The sequence below is a fragment of the Vombatus ursinus genome, unplaced genomic scaffold (genome assembly GCF_900497805.2).
Source record: "Vombatus ursinus unplaced genomic scaffold, bare-nosed wombat genome assembly UNPS02014772.1, whole genome shotgun sequence".
NCBI lineage: Eukaryota > Metazoa > Chordata > Mammalia > Diprotodontia > Vombatidae > Vombatus > Vombatus ursinus.
In genome coordinates, this window is record NW_020954550.1 from 23,839,391 (window position 1) to 23,858,925 (window position 19,535).

Below are 19,535 nucleotides of genomic sequence, written 5' to 3' on the forward strand. Positions count from 1 at the left end.
GTCCCCAACTGAATTTCCCTAGGCCCTTGACTTCTGATGGCTGAGGTTTCACCATTTCCTGCCTGACACAGACCTTTATGCTAACCATCTTTATGCCACACCATGACTTAACTACCTGAAGTTCTGAGAACAATATTTAAATGCACACTACCATTTCTGGAAATGAATTGACAATCAGTTACTGTATGACTCCATTCACCATCTCTGTGAATTATCTGAGTAAAATATCTCTATGTGTGCTGGCCTTCTCATTAGAATATAAATTATTTGAAGACAGGGTTGGCTTACTTTTTCTATTTGCATCCTCAGCACTTAGGACAGTATTTAAAACATAGTAAACACTTAATAAATGTGTTTTCATTCATTTATTTATTCCAAGGCTCAGTTTTCTAATCTATTAAATGAGGGATTTGTATTAGATGGTCTCAAAGGATGCCACCAGCTCTAAGTTTATGATATAATGATGACATATTTGGTTCAAATAGCAAATCATGTGTTTTAATCTGAGAACAAGATAAAAGTCATAAATTTGTCACATTACTTCTGGGAGGGTTTACACGTATCTATGGCTAGGGTAATAAATTGGCCTGAGGAATATCACCCCCTCCTGGGAAAGAAGGATGAGATTCACATTGGGATCTCAAGGAACATGAGCCAGAGGCCCAGCTAGAGCAGAAACCAGGAGATTATTATTGAGAATGCCAAAATTCACTGGCATTTGAGATGGAAGCAGGTGAGTAGGGGACATAGTAAAGAATTCAAGCAGGGAGGTCTGCATAGAATTGGGAGGTGGCCCACTTGGAGTCTCAGCAAAATGACTATGGATTATAAGCTGCCTCAACAGAGCTTTTATAGTTACACAGCAGCACACACATTCCTGACATGATCTGCCATGTCCTCTCCTGACTTAGCTGTCCTGCTGAGACCATGTGCTTGAGCTAATTTCTATTCAATATCATGTTTAAAAACAAAAACAACAACTGAACAAAAAGGAGACTTAAAAATAACAGCATGACATTAAAGAATTAAATATGTAATCATAAAGAACAAGTTATAAAAGAAACTATTTCATACAAGTTGGCCCATACAAATCCTATTCCAGTGCTTGCTCCATTGGAGCATGGAGGTAATTTGGGGTTCTTGAAAGCTATAACAGTGCCATGTGACCTCTGATAGGTCCTACAAAGCCAGAAAGGCTTTACGTACATGCCTAATGTTAGGCTACATGCTTGCTGTCCAAGTAAGAGCCTAGCTAAGTGAAGCAAAGATAAATACCAGGTTGGCCACAGAGTGATTAGTTAGCAACACTCAAGAACCATTTGTTAAGTCACAAAGGGGTTTTGACCTGTATTGGGTTGAAGTGGGATGGGGAGACATTGCCATTGATCTTTGCTGTATTGAGGTAAGGGTATGTGTATACCTAGGTAGATGAGTCTATTTTGGGTAAGTAAATGTTTTATGGGAAAGTAGCTAAAAGGTCTCCATTATTGTAACAAAAAGAGTGCTTGACAATGACCAAGCAAGACTCCAGAAGACTTATGTTAAAGCATGTTGGTCACCTCTTTACAGAAAGCTGATGGGTCAAAGGTTCAGAATGAAGCAAACGTCTTCAGGCAGAGCTGATGTGTAGATTAATTTTTGCATGATTTTGTTTATTGTTTATAAGGGAGGAACTTTATTTTGTGTTTGTGGGGGGACAGATGAGGAGAATGAAAATGTTATGGTGATACTAAAAAAATAGAAGAAAAAAGCATCAATGAATCCTTAAAAAATAAATAGAAGGAAGTTCATAAGGCAACATGAACAAGTGAGGCAATGTTGAAACTGTTAAATTAAATTTGAGATCTATCTATCTGTCTATCATATATTTGTATATGCATACCCAACTTATACATAGTTGAAATTCATTTCATATGCAGTCCTCTTTTCATATTTGTCCCTGTATAGAGAAGTGTTTGTGTTTGTTGATGTTTATCAAGTTCACAGTAACAAGAAAGGGGAAAAAAGCACTTGTTTTGGCTTCAAGAGACTTGCTTTTGAATCCTTTTTTTTTCTTCTTTTTTCAACATTTGTTTTTAAAACTTTGAGTTCCAAACTTTCTCCCTTCCTCCCTCCCCACACACCCTCATTGAGAAGTCAAGCAACTTGATACAGGTTATACATGTGTAGTCATGCAAAACACTTCCATAGTAGTCATGTTGTGAAAAACTAAGTATATTTCCCTTAATCCTATCCCATCCCTATTTATTCTATTCTCTCTTTTGACCCTGTCCCTTTTCAGAAGTGTTTGTTTTTGATTACCCCTCCCCCAATCTGCCCTCCCCTCTATCATCTCCCTGCTCTCTTATCCCCTTCCTCTCTATTTTCCTATAGGGTAAGACAACTTTCCATACCCAATTGAGTGTGTATGTTATTTCCTACTTAAGCTAAATCTGATGAGAATAAGATTCACTCATTCCCTCTCACCTTTCCCCACTTCCACTCCACTGTAAAAGCCTTTTCTTATTTGTTTTATATGAGATAATTTATCCCATTCTATCTCTCCGTTTCTCTTTCTCCCAGTATAATCCTCTCTCATCCTTTCATTTTATTCTCCAGATATCACCCATTCATCTTCAACTCACCCTGTGCCCTCTATCTATCAATCTATCTATATATGTAATTTTTTCCCCCTCTAACTACCCTAATACAGACAAAGGTCTCATGAGTTACAAATATCATCTTTCCATGCAAGAATGTAAACTGTTCAACCTTAATAAGTCCCTTATGATTTCTCTTTCCAGTTTACCTCTTCATGCTTCTCTTGAGTCTTGTATTTGAAAGTCAAATTTTCTATTCAGCTCTGGTCTTTTCATCAAGAATGCTTGAAAGTCCTCTATTTCACTGAATGTCCATTCTTTCCCCTGAAGTATTATACTCAATTTTGCTGGGTAGGTCATTCTTGGCTGCAATCCTATGTCCTTTGACCTCTGGAATATCATATTTCAAGCCCTCCGATCCCTTAATGTAGAAGCTGTTAAATCTTGTGTTATCCTATTGTGTTTCCACAATACTTCAATTGTTTCTGTCTGGCTGCTTGCAATATTTTCTCCTTGACCTGGGAACTCTGGAATTTGGCTACAATATTCCTAGGAGTTTTCCTTCGGGGATCTCTTTCAGGAGGTGATTGGTGGATTCTTTCCATTTCTATTTTGCCCTCTGGTTCTAGAATATTAGGGCAGTTTTTCTTGATAATTTCTTGAAAGATGATGTCTAAGCTCTTTTTATTGATCATGGTTTTCAGGTAGTCCAATAATTTTTGAATTATCTTTCCTGCATCTATTTTCCAGATCAGTTGTTTTTCCAATGATGTATTTCACATTTTTTTCATTCTTTTGGTTTTGTTTTATAGTGTCTTGATTCCTCATAAAGTCACTAGCTTCTAATTGCTCCATTCTAATTTTTAAGGAAGTATTTTCTTCAGTGAGCTTTTGGACTTCCTTTTCCATCTGGTCAATTCTGCTTTTTAAGGCATTCTTCTCCTCATTGGCTTTTTGGGCCTCTTTTGCCATTTGGGTTAGGCTATTTTTTAAGGTGTTATTTTCTTCAGTATCTTTTTTTGGGGGGGGTCTTCTTTAGCGAACTGTTGCCTAGTTTTTCATGATTTTCTTGCATCATTCTCATTTTTCTTCCCACTTTTTCCTTTACTTCTCTTACTTGCTTCTCAAAATCCATTTTGAGCTCTCCCATGACCTGAGACTGATTCATATTTTTCTTGGAAGCTTTGGATGTAGGAGCTTTGACTTTTTTGTCCTCTTCTGGTTGTATGTTTTGATCTTCTTTGTCACCAAAGAAAGATTCTATGGTCTGACTTTTTCTGCACCTTTGTTTGCTCATGTTCCCAGCCAATTACTTGAGTTTTAAACTCTTTGTTAAGGTAGGGATCTGCTTCCAGTGTGGAGAATGTACTGTCCCAAGCTTCAGGGGTTTTGTGCAGCTGTTTTCAGAGATACTTCTAGGGACCTATAAGTTTTCAGTTCTTCCAAGGTGGTATGATCAAGGGAGAGGTGTTTACTCCTTCCTTGGCCTGTGCTCTGGTCTTTGAGTGACCACAAGCACTCTTTTCCGCCTTGGAACTGTGAGGAGAATTCCCTCTCCACTGCCACTACAAGCTTCACCACACCAGCTCTCCTCTCCCCAGGACCGTCCCTCAGAACTGTGAGCCAGATCCAAGCACAGGCAAAGCAACAGACTCCTGCCTCAGCACCAGCAAAGAGATCCCTGCCATGCCCCTCTAATCAGCCACTGATTCCCCCTCAGTCTGTGGGCTGAGAGCTCCAGAAGCAGCCTCCATGCTCGGGCTGTGCCAGGACTGGGGCTGGGACCAAACTTCTCTCTCATTGTGGTCACAGATCTTTCCTATTGACCTTCTAAGTTGTTTTTGGCATTTGTGGGTTGAGAAATCTGGGAACTGCCACAGCTGCCAGTGATTCCGTCCTGTGAGGGCTGCTCCAGGTTCGCTGAGGCCTGGTCTTTGCCTGCGTTCCCATGCTGTGCTGCATTTCTCTCCCAGCCTGGTGTGATAGACCTTTCTAATCAACCATCCAGATTGTCTTGGGCTGGAAATTTGTTTCACTCTGTCTTTTTGTGGGTTCTGATGCTCTAGAATTTGTTAAGAGCCATTTTTTTTTACAGATCTTTGGAGGGGTTTGTTCAAGCAAGTCACAGCTTTTACTCTGCCATGTAGGCTCTGCCCTACTTTTGAATCCTAGTTCTAACACTTACTAGCTGTCTAACCATGGGCTTAACCTCTCTGAGCCTCAATTTGTCCATCTGTAAAACTCACTTAGTCAACTTAGCATTTATTAAGTGATTACTATGTGTCAGGCATTGGGCTAAGTGCTAGAGATACAAGTACATATTGAAAGACAGTCCTTGCCTTCAAGGAGCTTACAGTCTAATGGAGGAAGACAACACATAGAAAGAAGATGAAAAGGCTGGGTGGTGGATGAAGGTAGTTGGTGTGAGGGCAATGTTAGAGAAAGTTGGGAGTACAGCCTAGAGAGGAATGAGACATGGCTGGCCTGGATACTCTCCTTAAATAAATGGTCTGAGAGGAGTCATTCCATCAGAGGGAGAGTTCTCAGGAGTAGAGGATACTTCCAATATGTCAACTCTAGGGCTGATATAACCTTACAGGATGAAGAGTTGGAACCTGGTAGAAGAGGTACTGGGTGCAGCCTGGAGAGGAATTACAACAATGAGTAAATGGGGACAATATCCCTCTACTTTACAGTGTGATTGCAAGAAAAACACTTTATAAAGTTGGAACTAATACATAAATGTGAATTATTATGGTGTACATAGTTGAAGAGTATTATTGTTGTTGTTCAGTTGTGTCCATCTCTTTGTGACTCCATTTGTGGTTTTCTTGGCAAAGATACTGGAGTGGTTTGCCATTTCCTTCTCCAGTTCATTTTGCAGATGAAGAAACTGAGACAAACAGGGTTAAGTGACTTGCCCAAGGTCTCACAGCTAATAAGTGTCTGAGGTCAGATTTGAAAACACACACACACATGCACAGAGAGAGAAAGAGAGATTTGGAGAGTATATATATATATATATATTTATCTCAATATATTTATGTATATGTGTGTGTGTGTGTGTTTATGTAAACATTTGGTAAGTCTGGTCAGGGCTTCTACTGTTTCCTATTCTCAATGACCAAGTAAAGAACTTTAAGGTTTTTTTATTTTCTTTTCAAAGGAAAAACCAGCCCTCAGGGTCAGTAACTACTTTAGAATCTGATCAAAGCAACTTGGACGTTTCCATTCTTTGCAAAGGGGAAAGCAACTCTGGGGTTTTATGGCTGACACTTGCTGGGAAAACCTGAGTTTCTTAACCACAAACACAAGCTTAGTAGCAGCACTTTCATCTGGGAAGTGATCTGGGAAGTGAATGTACTGATGTTCTAGCTTAGAGGAGCAGGAATAATGGCTTATACAATGAAACTTGGAAAGGAGATGAGGTATTCAACCACTCATTTGTTCCAGTAACAAACTCATAGAATTTCTGAGTTGGACAGGACCACAGGGGCCAGCTAGTCTACACTGTATTGGAACAGGAATTCTCTGAAACATCTCTGACAAGTGGTCATTCAGCCTGCCCTTGAACATCTCCAGCGACCAGGAACCCATTGCAGCCTATGCTGCCTCATTAATAGCAAGCTTTTCTTTACTTTGAACCAAATGTGCCTCAGCAACTTTGACCTATTGCTTCTAATTTTGCCCTCTGAAGCCAAGAGAGGACTCCTATATGACTGCCTGTTAACTAGAGGGGTCTCCTCTTCTGTATGACTGTGTTAAATACTTGAGAGGTGACTAGGTGGTGCAGTGAATAGAACATTGGGCCTGAAGTCAGGAAGACTAATTTTCCTGAGTTCAAATACAGCCTCAGACACTTTACTAGCTGTGTGACCCTAAGCAAGTCATTTAACCCTGTTTGCCTCAGTTTCCTCAACAAAGAATTGGGCACAATTAGAAAGCAACTGAACAACAAATAATTGAAGGCAGATATGATTCAGTTCAATATATGTTTATTACATGCCTCCTATGTACAAAGCATTGGGTTAGGCAGTGGCAATACATGAAGAGCAATCTGAGAGAAGGTTTTTGAGGACATAAGAATGCCATTTTTTTTTTTTAAAATCATCTTGTACAACCTCCTGGGTAGGCAATGAAAAATGGCCCTCTTGAGATCATTGCAATGAAGAAAACATCTCCTTTACCTCTACTTGGAAGGTGAGACTATGATGTACCAGAAAACATACTGGGTCTGGAGTCAGAAAACCTGGGTTTGGATTCTGAGTCTGTGCTTTGTGATGTGTGAATCTTGGTTTACTCGTTTTGCCACTCTGACCCACTTTTGTCAAATGATGTGGTTGACTAAATGAAGGCCCTGAGCTCTCTTCTAGAACTAATAATCTACAAATAAGGAGTTGTTTGCCACTGGTTTCATTTCAGGGACATTGTTGTTACAAAGTCTCATTAATTTATACTTGAGTCATTTTTAAAATTGTCAGCATTGACACTCTTTGGAATAAAACTTACCCTTTAGAAATCATAAGCTGATACTAGTTACTCTCCATGGAAAACTAGTTTTGATGTAATACATGCATATATAATTTAAGCCACACTTGCAAATAAGTCTGTTGTCTATGTCAAAGTAGTTTTATTCATGCCATATGAGAATGAATTTCTATAAAGAATGCTGATTTTGTGTGTTTGGCTCCTCGAGATCTCTTGGGATGGGGGGGGAGCAAAAACAAAACAAAGCAAAATGTGTTTAGGGACCAGCAAATGTTAGCAACAAGTGAACTTTCTATGAGGCCATTCTAAAATTCCATTGAAAAGAAAGCAAAATATCTGTTGTCATCAATTTTGCCCTTTTGGCTATCAGAGCTAGAAACTCAATAAATTCGGCTAAATATTCAAGCTGCTGATTTTGTTTTGCTTTCATGTGAAATGTTATGACATCTGCAATTTCCCAGTATGAGCAGTTATTGTTCTCTAGTATCAGCATCTAATTATGGAGACAGAAATTGTAGCTGTGTCCAGTCTTCTTTTTCCTTCTCTCCTGAGTGCTTCAGTCTTCTTTCTGTTCAGCACCATCTCTTACCAGAGGGCTTGCCTCATGTTTCTGTTATAGCCAGCACCAATCATATTGATTGGTACTATGATGCTCAAAATAAAAAACTTGCCAGGTAGAATACATGTAAGGTGTCATGAAGTCTGGCTCTTTGTCTGTCAGTCTCATCTAAGATGGGTAAAAGCTGGGTGACACAATAGATATAGTGCTGGGCCTGGAGTCAAAAAGACCTGACTTCAAATCCAGCATCAAATACCTTCTAGTTGTGTGCACCTGGACAAATCACTTAACTTCAGTGTGCCTCAGTTTCTTCATCGGAAAAATGGACACAGTAATAGCATCTACCTCCCAGGGTTGTGCCACTCTAACCCACTTTTGTCAAATGAAATGGTTGACTTAATGAAGTCTCTGAGGTCTTTTCTTGACTTAATAAAGGTATGACTTAATAAAGTGACAATATAAATAAATAAAATGACATAATAAAGTGCTTAGCACAGCACTTGGCAAATAGTAAGCACTATTTAAATGTTAGCTGTTATTAAGAGGACTTGGATGAAGAGTAGATATTCTTATTTTGCCAAGTATTTTGGTGCCACAAAGTGGCAAAGTGTTTTGAAATGATTTTTTATATTTCAATTGCCTCTCTAAGGACAGGAAGAGTTCTCCAGTAAGAGTTTCTTTTATTGAAGTCAAGTCAGCAAGCATTTAATAAGTACCTACTAAGTGACAGGCACTGTGCTAAGTTCTGGGGACATGAAGAAAGACAAAAACAGTCACTACAACCAAAGTTATTACAGGCTAATAGGAAAGATGACACACAAACAACTATGTACCACAAAAACAGGGAGGCACTAGAGTGTCTTTAGGTACATTCATCATTCAAGAAGATGTTTGTGATCACACCAGCTACACCATTTTTGGTTTATAGAATGATGTTCTATCCTGCATTATAGAATATCTTTGGAATGGACCACCATGGATGAAAATGAAAATCAGAAAAGATCTTCTCTTTGATTCTTAATTTTTTTTTTTGCTTATCCATGTTGCATAAAGCCTGCTTACTATTACTAGTCATCAGTAGCCATTTCTCATACTAACATTCTAAATGTAAATGATTAAGATTGTGTGTCTCTGTGTGTGTGTGTGTGTGTGTGTGTGTGTGTGTGTGTGTGTGAGTCATCTTTTTTAATTAGGGGAAGCACCACACTGTAAGAGAGCTGGTCTCAGAGCTAAGAAGGATTGTATTCAAGTTCTGACAATGATACATAGTGGCTGTGTGGCTTAGGGTAAGTCAATTTCAGTACTGTAGGAAAGTCTCAAAGAATGTAATCTGCTAAACTCCATTAGCATTTCCTCATTGGGGAATTCCCTATACCAATGAGATCACAGATCTAGTCCCAGCTTCTATTTTTAGTTCAAACAGTTGTCTATTGAGTATTAGTCAAGTTTTGATTTTGGACAAAACTTTAGATTCTTGGGGTGGGGGTGGGGGTGGGGGACAAATTAGCCTAGCACAAAATTGCTGGTAAAAGCCAAAAGGGGAAACACCAGGAAAAAAAATCAAATACTATTTGGGTCCTGAAAGGAATGATTGATATCCAGAGAGGTGAAATCAGAATTTAAAATAAATAATCTGGATGCTATTTAAAAGGCAAGCTGTTGATTTTATCACTCCCTATTGCCAAGACACACATCGATTCCCATTAAATTAGACATTTTTACTCTGATCAGGTTAGTGGCAGCTTTAAAACGTCTACAGCATCCCAGGACAAAGTAACAAATCAACACCTGGAAAGGCTGTGAAACTCTATCTACCCATCTCTCTTTTCCTTTTCGTAGAGCCTTTCCCTAGTGGCAACTCAGTAGCTTCTCAGTACAGGAGAAGTTATGACCCTCCTCTTCTTGTGGTTAATGGCAGCCTGTCTGTTTTCCACACCTCCCTTTTCTCTCCCTCTGGGAATCCAGGGCTGAAGGATAACAAAACCCAACAGGCTTCCTAATTATTATACAAGCTCATACTAAAATGTGGCTCCCCTCTCTGCCCACCAAATTTCTCATATTGCGACCACATTTTAGATCCAAAGTTTTCTGACACATCTATTTCTTTCTTTTTTCCTTCCTTGCTTTCTCTTTCTTCTTTCCTTCCTTCTTTTTTTTTTTTTGAGAAATCCTTTCCACTACCATGGTTTCCTCAAAAAAGAAGAGTTTAAAAAGAATTTAGTTGGGATAGTTGCTTTAAGCACTTTTATTTATATAATACTATTGCTAAAATTAACTTCTCTTCATTCAGTCCTGCACTCCTAGTTATTTATTTGGATTTGGTATTTCTTAGATCTTTATAACTATATCTAATCTATTTATGCCTATATGGATCTATCTAGGTATCTAACTACTTAGCTATCAATGGCTTTGTTTACCCAGCAGAAAGTAAATCAGACATTTGAAGGCAAATGTTCAGTTTATTTCAAATCCATAGATGACTACACTGGAAAAATCATGCAAATTAGGTATCTGAATTGTCTAAATTACCAAAACATGCCTTCATTTTATCTTGTCACAATTCTGATGAAGATTTCATTTGAGCTCAATCTTTTACAATCTTTCATTATCTCAAAAGTGGTTCATGCCCTCTTGAAACAGTGTTATTAGTATAAATGGATCATTTCAGAGTGTCAAAATCAAGCTGCCCCTACTCTTATCCCCTCTAATTCCTTCTTTTAGGCTAAGGCCACAGAGATTTACCAATTTGAGGAAAAGGGCACTCATTTACATAGTATGTATGTGAGACAGTTTGGTGATATACTTTACTATACAGTCTTTTGGAACCCCTTCTTTGTGATAAGATTCCTTTTGATGTTTCAGGATGAACCTCAATTGGTAAATGGGATGAGTAGATTCAAACTTAACTGGGCATAGGTGAAAGTTCCCAACACAGACAGACCAAAGGAGGAAGCAAGTTACTTAGGATAAAAATCCCAGTCCAGCTTGAGGGGGAGTTTGCAAATAGGAAACCACATTGACTCTTTGTTTATTCCAGTTGGAGTTTAATTAGAGAACGACTAGCATCAGGTACAAATAAATCTCAGGCCTTACTACATTTTAACTCTACTAAAGCTGTTTACAATTAACCAATCCTTGGAGATTCTGCCATCCTATATGCTAATTTTTGGTAGATTATGCATCAACTATTATATAACATAATGAGGATCTTTGACCCAAAGCCCAATCTACTCTCTTTCCATAATGAGGAATTCAGACATTTTTTAAAACTTTTTTTTATTTTTCACTCATCATTTATTTACAAATACACATTATAACTTTTTATATACATTGCACATTTACATGGTAGAAAAGTACAAAACTATATATTTAAATGAATTTATATTTAACTTGCCATGTTTGAAAATATAAAATTGCATCAGAAGGAATTATGAAAAGCAAGAAACCTGAACTGATAAAGCTTTAATATACCTTTTAATGACATATTGTTTGAGAAAAGAACTAACTTAAAGGGTACAGCAGTCCAGCTGAAAGGAAACACCTAAAAAAAATAAGTATGTGTCTATTAATCTCCCCTCCACTGCCATGACACACCTACGTCCCTGTTAGTCATCTTTCTCACCCTAATTCTTTGGATCTGTGAATTTTCAAAGTCTAATAACATATCTGTTTCACTCTAGTACTGGTATCACCATACTATCTTGGGCAGAATGAGAGAGAACTGAAGTAGGAATTTCCTTTAAGATGGGACCACTGTACTCTACATTTGAGTCAAGTTATAATGCCTTTTGGTCAGTCAAGATTCCTTGTAAACAAAAACCCCAGGGATCATGTATGTACAGAACTGGCAGCAGAAAATCCAATAAATAAACATGGTAGAAACTGACATGCATGTTCATTAAAGTGGAAAGGGAATTAAACAGAAGTGAACCGAAAGGTGACCAGGTAAGTGAGTGGTAAGGAATGGATTAAAATGTTTTACAAGGAGAAAAAAAAAGCCATTTACTTTACAAGCAAGAGACCTCACAATAAATAACAACTGCTCTTCCTTTAACGAATAAATTTCTTCAAAAACAAGGTGTACAGTCAACCAGACATTTTATGTATAAATTATAAAACATGACACAGTATAAATAAATGTCTACAAGTCTCAACTAGGAGCCCAATCCAGTAGACCTCACACTGACAGCCTCTCCCATGTCAAGTCAGTGGAAAGGTTGCCTGGGAGAGGGCTGCAGGACAAAGGTCCTTTCCGTGTACTTTTCCCCTCAAAATAAATAAGCATACACTTATTTACAGTATGGACACTGATTTTTTTTTTTTTTTGCCCAAGGGCTATCCCAACACTGATGGAGGGTTTACCACTCTAGAATTGATGATATAGGAAAGCTGTAGTCCTGGTCTTCATCTTCCTCCTCCTCTTCCGTGTCTTCAGTAATGGCTAGATGGGGGAATACAGGGGAGCTGTTGTTTAAATAAGGACAACAACAGCGCAGAAGCAGCTCAGTGCACGCTTTCAAAGCCCTCTGAAACAGCCATAATACAGCGGTGCATTTTTATGTGACTTGCAGTGAGATGCTCTTTTGCATCTGCTGTTATGCAATAAGGGTTTTTTGTTTTGTTTTGTTTTGTTTTATTTTTGTTTTGTTTTGCTTTTAAAGACATAATCTATGAAGTCAAAAACTGCAGAAAGTTCTGAAGAATCAATGGCTCAGGTTTTATTGGAAGATTCCTGAAATCAGATAAAAAGTGCTCTTGTGTTCTAGGTTTAAATGCTTGGAGTCCTTAATTCAAAGTTAGTAGTGACTATCTGCAGAGGAACAGCTGCCCATAGGCCAACATATAGCTGTCTTTTTTTTTTATTTATGGAGTTAGGTTATGTCCAAGTGTTAATAAAGCAAACAGCAAAGCACACAGAACAAACAAATTAGAACAAAACAGCTTGAAAAATGTTCTTATAGGCAACCCCTAGCTGATGACATGATATTCTAAAAAATTTAAAAAAGTATCTCTATAACATTTCAGGAACTCCCTCTGGTGATTACTGAAGAGCTGGTACCATTTACTAATCATCTACTTCCTACAGCAAAATGTTTACATAGATCCTCCTTCCTTCCTTCCTTCCTTCCTTCCTTCCTTCCTTCCTTCCTTCCTTCCTTCCTTCCTTCCTTTTTCTTTCCTTCCTTCCCTCCCTCATTCCTTCCTTCCCTCTTTCATTCTTCCATCCTTCCCTTTCCCTTGCTTTCATCTTTCCCTCCTCCCTTCTTTCTTTCTTTCTCTTTCTTTCTCTTTCTTTCTTTCTTTCTTTCTTTCTTTCTTTCTTTCTTTCTTTCTTTCTTTCTTTCTTTCTTTCTTTCTTTCTTTCTTTCTTTCTTTCTTTCTTTCTTTCTTTCTTTCTTTCTTTCTTTCTTTCTCTCTTTCTTTCTTTCTTTCTTTCTTTCTTTCTTTCTTTCTTTCTTTCTTTCTTTCTTTCTTTCTTTCTTTCTTTCTTTCTTTCTTTCTTTCTTTCTTTCTTTCTTTCTTTCTTTCTTTCTTCCTTCCTTCTCCCTAAGACTTTGTTACCTAAGGATTGCCTTTAAAGCCTTAAAGTGCTATAAGGTTAAAAGGAACACTTACAATTGCAAGATCCTGAATGCTTTACTTCCAAGACCACACCTGTGGAGCAGGCAGCCTCCTTCATGGCACACTCACTGGCATAAGTGGCATTGTCGCTAGCACAGACAGCCTCATCAGATTTACTTTCAGGACACAACTCATCACAGAGTGAACACCGGCCTCTGCCAACTTTGGAGTCCCATAAACATTTCTTTCCACCACTACAATGGATATCTTCACAGGACTTTGCCTCTAAAATATAATATTTCTGTGATGAGTAAAGTCATATCTTTGTTTCTTTCATTCCTTACTTCTTTTCCCTCCTTCTTGCCTTCTCCACCCCTCCCCAGCATTTCCCTTTCGAAACACAGACACAGATGCAGACACGGACACAGACACAGACACACAGACACACACACACACACACACACACAAACACACACACAGACACACACTTTTTTCATAATCTATTTCTCACTGCCAGGGCAGTTTCCCTCAAGTTAGGCACTTATCTCTTTTATCCTAAGATTAGAAATTAACTTGGAGCTTCAAATTATATATTTTGCTCATAAGACATTTTAAAATATTTGGAAAAAAGGATGCTAAATGCTAATTTTTAAAGCACAAAGTCACAGAAGTCACAGTAAGGGTCTTATATAATAGTGCATGAAAGGAAATTTTATTCAGAATCTTGGGAGACATTTTATTTTAGCAAAGATCAATGGGCTCCCAAAGTTCAAGACAGAAAAGGGATTAAAAAAAAAAGACAAGACCATCCAGTAAAGTAATGATATTACATAGTTCCAATTAGTTTAGGAACCAGTGACCTATTTATTTCTTCTCTGTAGTACAACAATTTCCCTTTAAATCAACAAATTGAGTAAGTCCTGAGCTGGGGAGGGAAAGATGGAAAATCAATTGGTTCATACTCTTACTGTCATTTGTACATGTTTACCAACACTTCCTGAAGACAGCTGTTTCCATGAAGCAAGCTGTAGCCAGTTCATCAAAAATGGAAAACATCTCTCTACCAGTGGAAGTGACTTGCTCAGGAGAGCTTTTGATTTGTTAGTTTGTTGACAACCAGGCAATCAAACTGTAACTAGCTACTCATAATCTCTACCCACCCCACCCCCCTCTTCCCCAAATCAGAATACCTACTGATACATTTTCCCTCGTAGGCTAATCCAATTGATTTGCCCAGCAGGCAGGTAGCCTTTCTCAGGTGACAAGCACTAGGATAAGTTATTCCATCATTCCCACAGAGATACTGCTCAGAGGAGGTAGGCTCTGGACAAACCCGATTACATGTCACACAGTAGGCATTATTGCTTTGATCCACCACACACGTGGAACTGCCTGGACATAAAACATCTCTACAGGTCTCTGAAATAAAGACAGAAACACACAAACATTAATAGGCATAGCCTGGCCCTTAGGGAGGGAACTTCTAATATTATCACTGAAACCCTGAAACAAGCCTCCATCTTTTCAAAAGATACTTGGGGAATTTTTTCAGGACAAAGTCCACTGACTCTAATTGGGCTCTTGACTGTTTAAAATTAATATTTAGTAGCCCAAAATGGTTTTATTTGGGGTTCCTTACTGTTGAAGACAACATGGCCCCACACGGCTGGTCGCAGCTCACATTTATGTAGCCATTTAAGTTTTGGAAAGCCCCATGCACACATTAGCTCATTTGATCCACACAACAATTCTTTAAGGATCTCCCCATTTTAAAGATGATAATAGAGTTGTCAGCTCTTAACTACTACAAATTTTACTTCTGCTTAAAAGATGATTAGAGGAGGAGGATGCTTGTTTCAAGAACTCCAAACCTACTTTTACATTTGCCTTGATATTGGACTTCTAGTTCTGGCTGCTCTTTACATCTGGCTTTGAGGAGAGCGCATTCGTTTTTGTAGGTTTTGCCATCTAGTCCACAGACTGGGCCCTTCCAAGTGATATTGGAGCAATCCGGAGAGCAGACACACCGAGGTTTGTTCTTCTTGTTCATTTTGCATTTCTTTCCAGGTCCACAGTCCACGTTATCACACGTTTCTAGGAGTTGGAAAGAGGTATCATTTATAGAAGGGCTAGTCTCCAGGTCAGCCACGAGGATCATTTGTGCCCTACACAATTGTACAACCTGGAGCTACCGAGCAGAGAAACTAATCCTTCAGGAGGAAAAGGGTTTTTAGGGGCAAGTGAAGGTGCTGTCCAGATCAGTAATCCATCCAAAATATTCGACAGAGGGTTCTGCTGTTGACTTCTCTACTCACATAGGACTAAGAAGCATAAGGACCTTTGTAGATCGGTTCTTTGTCAGAAGTCTCCAAAAGGCGCGTTTCAAACACGCTATGATCTCAAGGGTGCCAGAGAAACCCCTTAAACTAAATCCACAGACAAAAGACACCCAATCCAGCCCCACTCTTCCCAACACCAAGAATGCCTAATTTTGCCTCCTAGGACAGGAAAGAAGCTGCCAGTGGAACGCCCTCTATTGAATGGCCTGAAAGTTTAAATGAGTAGCTCTACCTTTGCAAGGGATGCAGTTCGGGGCGCCCCCGTTAAAAATCATCCACTTGAAAAGCGTGCTGTCATTCACGTCTTCTGCTGTCCACGAAGTGCTAAGCCTCCCCGAGCTGCAACACTCTTCTTTGCTGAGACCAGTTTTGTACAAGACCTGGCAACGACCGTTCTTTGCCTGCCGGAGCCAGCAATTCCCAGCTGTAACAGAGAAAGGGGGTGGAGTGGGTGGGGATAGAGGGAGGGAGACAGAGAGACAACGGGAGGGAGGGGAGACCGAGAGAAGGGGGAGCGGAGAGAGGAGGAGGAGGTGGAGGAGGGAGAAGAGAGAGGGAGGTAGGGAGTGAGAGGGAGGGGAAGAGAGGGAGAGAGGAGAGGGAGAGAGAGAAGGAGAGGGAGAAAGGGAGAGAGGGAGAGAGAGAAATTGGGAAAAGAGAGAGAGAATTGGGAAAAGAGAGAGAGAATTGGGAGAGAGAGAAGTGAAAAGGGAGAGGGAGAGAAGAGAGAGCATTCCAGCCGTATCAGTGTCAGTTACCAGTGACCCAGACACAACACGTGCAGCTTTCATTGACTTTTACTAGACTGTTTACTTTTATTCGTCCCATTTCATAACCTGCAGCAACTCGAAGAGCAGCTTAAATAACCTGACAAAAACAGGATGCGACGGATGTTTTTACATGTTGGTTTCATGTAGGGGGTGTGGGTATTATTTGTGACAGGGGTTAGGAAAGTAGGAACTTAAAAAGACACAGACACAGACACAGACACACACACACACACACACACACACACAAAACCGAGCAAAAGGCACTTAAAAAATGAAAGAAAAAAAAAAACCCACAAAACAACTTCTGCATGACCAGAGTCTGCCTTGCTGCTGCTGCTGCTGCTGCCTTGCTGCTGCGGCTGCTGCTGTTACCGCTGCCGCTGCTGAGGCTGCTGCTGCTGCATAGAATTGCAGTCCAACAGCCCATTTTGCAATCTTTAAGAATTGGGAGAAGCTTTCTCGCCTGCCCCAGTAGTCATTTCGAAATCCCTGAAGTCTGCTGCTTCTAGTGCCCCCAACTTGTGCTAAACGAATTTGCTAGTTATCTCAAGAAGGGCGGACAAATTGTATGTAACTCCAGCAGAAAGCTAGGAGGCAATGTCAAAAGGCATTTAAAAAGTTTAAAATAACAGTGATATGGCTGCTAAAGCTACAGGTTAACGTGCCATCTTCTGGAAAGCAAGATGAAATATGTGCTGTGCTGCTTAAACCAGAAAGAGTTTTTGTAAGGTTTTAAAAAAAAATTTTTTTATTTTAAATTTTAGTGCTGAAAGTTTCGATGTCCTAAATTGGCCCAAGCCAAAAACCTTGTTCAAGCAACTCTTGGGTTTATAATGCAGGGATTTTGGTAGGATGAATCTACCATGAATCATCGATGTGATTTTTTCCCAGCAACTCAATCAATACCAATTGATTCTAGTAATTGGTCTGTAGGCTATTGTACTAAAAAAAAGTTCCTCAAACAATAAGTTAAGCAAATAGCCTTCTTCTGAAAAGTCTCCTTCAAGGTCTTAGTCACTTAGTCTACCTATATCAGAATTTTAATCAGTTTGTGAGCTCCTCATGTTATCCATTGAAAATTACAGTGGCTTCGGAAGGACATTTTTAAAAAAAATGTTATCTTGTATACCACTTAGATTAGTGTTTGGAATAAATTTGGGGAGAGGAAAGGAAGGATTCACAGAGCAGAAAGCTATTTTCCACCTAAAAACTTCCTCTCCCAATATTAGCTTTGTGCCAGGTTTCTGGAACCACGTTTCCCAGACACAGGGGTAAATTCAGTGTCCCCCAAAGTCATATAATATAGTTATCCAGGAAAGCGGTAAAAAATAATATACATATAATACACATGATTAGTTTGTAAAAAGGGTCGCCTGTAATCTTCAGGATACTGATACTTCCCCCCTACCTCTCCCCCCACCCCAGCCAGAGGCGATAACATCTCTAAACTAATTACAGCAGGAACTTTGAGCATCCAGTCCTAACTGCTGAACTATTGCTCATTCACTCTTTATGTTGTTAATAATAACTCGAGCAATAAATACAGCTTCCAGTCCAGAATGTCACTTCCTTAAGTTTTCCTATTCCTGTACATTCCGGAGCAGTTAACTTGGTACAACGAACCATCTTCAAAGAGAGGCGTTAAGCAGACCAGAACAGCCCAGAACAGATTACGGGTAGACAGAAAAGTACGAGACAAATCAGTCCGACAAACAAAACCTTAGCCTACTTACCCTGGACTGTGCGATCTTCCATGAACTGGCACAGCAGGATCAGGAGTAAAAGCATGCCCGGCTGGTTTCTCTGATTTAACATCCTCAGGATACGAGTGACTGAGTGAGTATGTGTGAGCGTGTGTGAGAGAGCAAGAGAGCGACAATATCAAGTGGAGGAGAGAGCACCACTAGTCAGACTGCTCTATTCAATGAACGTCAGAATCTGAGTGCAGTCTCTCTTTAAATCTATATGGGGGTCTTAGCTGTTTGCGGTGGGCGGTCTCCTAGTGTGTGTGTATGTGTGTGTGTATGTGTGTGTATGTGTGCGCGCGTGTGTATGTGTGTGTGTATGTGTGTGTGTGTGTGTGTGTGTGTGTGTGAGTGTTTGGGGGTGGGGAGATTTTCAAAAGTTCAGTGTGAATCAGGTGACATTTTCCACCTTCCCAATTATCTGTTTTAGGTGCATACGCTGCCTGAAATCAAATCTGGACGCGGGGGAATCGTTGGAGTTCTTGTTTGCGTAGTAGCAAAGGGGGAGGGTGAAACTAGACTGGGAGGGGGGGGGGGGAGGGGGGTTGGGGGGGGGGGGGGGTGGGGAAGAACACCCACTTAAAGTCATGAATACCGGCCACACTTTTGAATGCAACCCCTAAGAACCAACAGCCGCCGCCGGCTCCTTTGGCTGGAGATGTGGGGGGTGGGGCGGCGGTGACGGGGGGGGGGGGGGGGGGAATGGAGGGGAAACGTGAGTTTGTCTTCTCCAGGCGTTCTTTCAGTTCTGAAAGACTTTTTTTTTTTTTTTTAAACCCCAACATAACACACCAGGCTGCTGAAATATCTAGCTCCGGGTCAGCTCTAAACGTGCATTTATTGCTTATGTTCTGCCGCTCTTGAAATTCATGTAATCTCAGCAAAGAGAGAGAAGGTCCGTGCCTCTCCGTCTGTCTGTCTGTCTCCCTATCCGTCAGTCCATCTGTCTGCTTGTCTGTCCCTTTGTCCATCTGTCCGTCTTTCTGTCTGTGTGCTGTGTACGTGTGTGTCGTCTTTTCCTTTTAATGACATTCTCACTCTGGTCGGTGCTAATAATAAATCTAATCCTTAGCACCTTCGAAAACTAGTTAAGGAGGTGGCACAGACACATCTCCCTCTGTACTGCCAGTCGGAAACAAACACACAACAAAAGTTTAATACCTAGGGCTTGGCCTTTACTCAAGTCAAAATCTCTCTCTCTCTCTCTCTCTCTCTCTGTGTCTGTCTCTCTCTCTCTCCCTTTCCCTTTCCTTTTACTTTACAGCGTCTGGAACCTTAGCCTGGAAAAGGGGACGATGTAGGCGGTCTCGCACTCCTCCCCGATCATTCTCTCTCAGACTCTATCCTTGTCTCTCTCTGTTCTGTCTCTGTCTCTCCTTCCTTCCTTCCTTCCTTCCTTCCTTCCTTCCTTCCTTCCTTCCTTCTTCTTCTTCTTCTTCTTCTTCTTCTTCTTCTTCTTCTTCTTCTTCTTCTTCTTCTTCTTCTTCTTTTCT

At 40.0% G+C, this 19,535-nt stretch overlaps 1 protein-coding gene across 2 annotated transcripts; it reads right to left on the reverse strand.

Annotated features, from left to right (window-relative positions):
- Positions 1-10,999: 10,999 nt before the first annotated feature.
- FST (follistatin) lies at positions 11,000-18,486 on the reverse strand. 2 transcript variants are annotated; one of them, XM_027863496.1, is made up of 6 exons: positions 18,031-18,486; positions 15,760-15,951; positions 15,064-15,282; positions 14,383-14,607; positions 13,243-13,473; positions 11,000-12,067 (listed from the first exon to the last, which is right to left on the reverse strand). In XM_027863496.1, the coding sequence occupies exons 1-6, from the start codon at positions 18,110-18,112 to the stop codon at positions 11,985-11,987; spliced, it is 1,032 nt and encodes a 343-aa protein (XP_027719297.1). In that variant the 5' UTR covers positions 18,113-18,486; the 3' UTR covers positions 11,000-11,984. The 2 variants fall into 2 exon arrangements, with proteins under 2 accessions (XP_027719297.1, XP_027719298.1); XM_027863497.1 differs by lacking the exon at positions 11,000-12,067 and adding an exon at positions 12,075-12,358.
- Positions 18,487-19,535: the final 1,049 nt, after the last annotated feature.

What these genes read in the sequence shown, in the direction of transcription:
- FST (XM_027863496.1), bottom strand. Translation starts at nt 18,112, where the DNA reads ATGTTAAATCAGAGAAACCAGCCGGGCATGCTTTTACTCCTGATCCTG. An exon ending in GAACTGCATCCCTTGCAAAG is followed by an intron (nt 15,283 to 15,759) that starts GTAGAGCTACTC and finishes TCCAACTCCTAG; the next exon opens with AAACGTGTGATAACGTGGAC. An exon ending in ATATCAAGGCAAATGTAAAA is followed by an intron (nt 14,608 to 15,063) that starts GTAGGTTTGGAG and finishes TCTTTATTTCAG; the next exon opens with AGACCTGTAGAGATGTTTTA.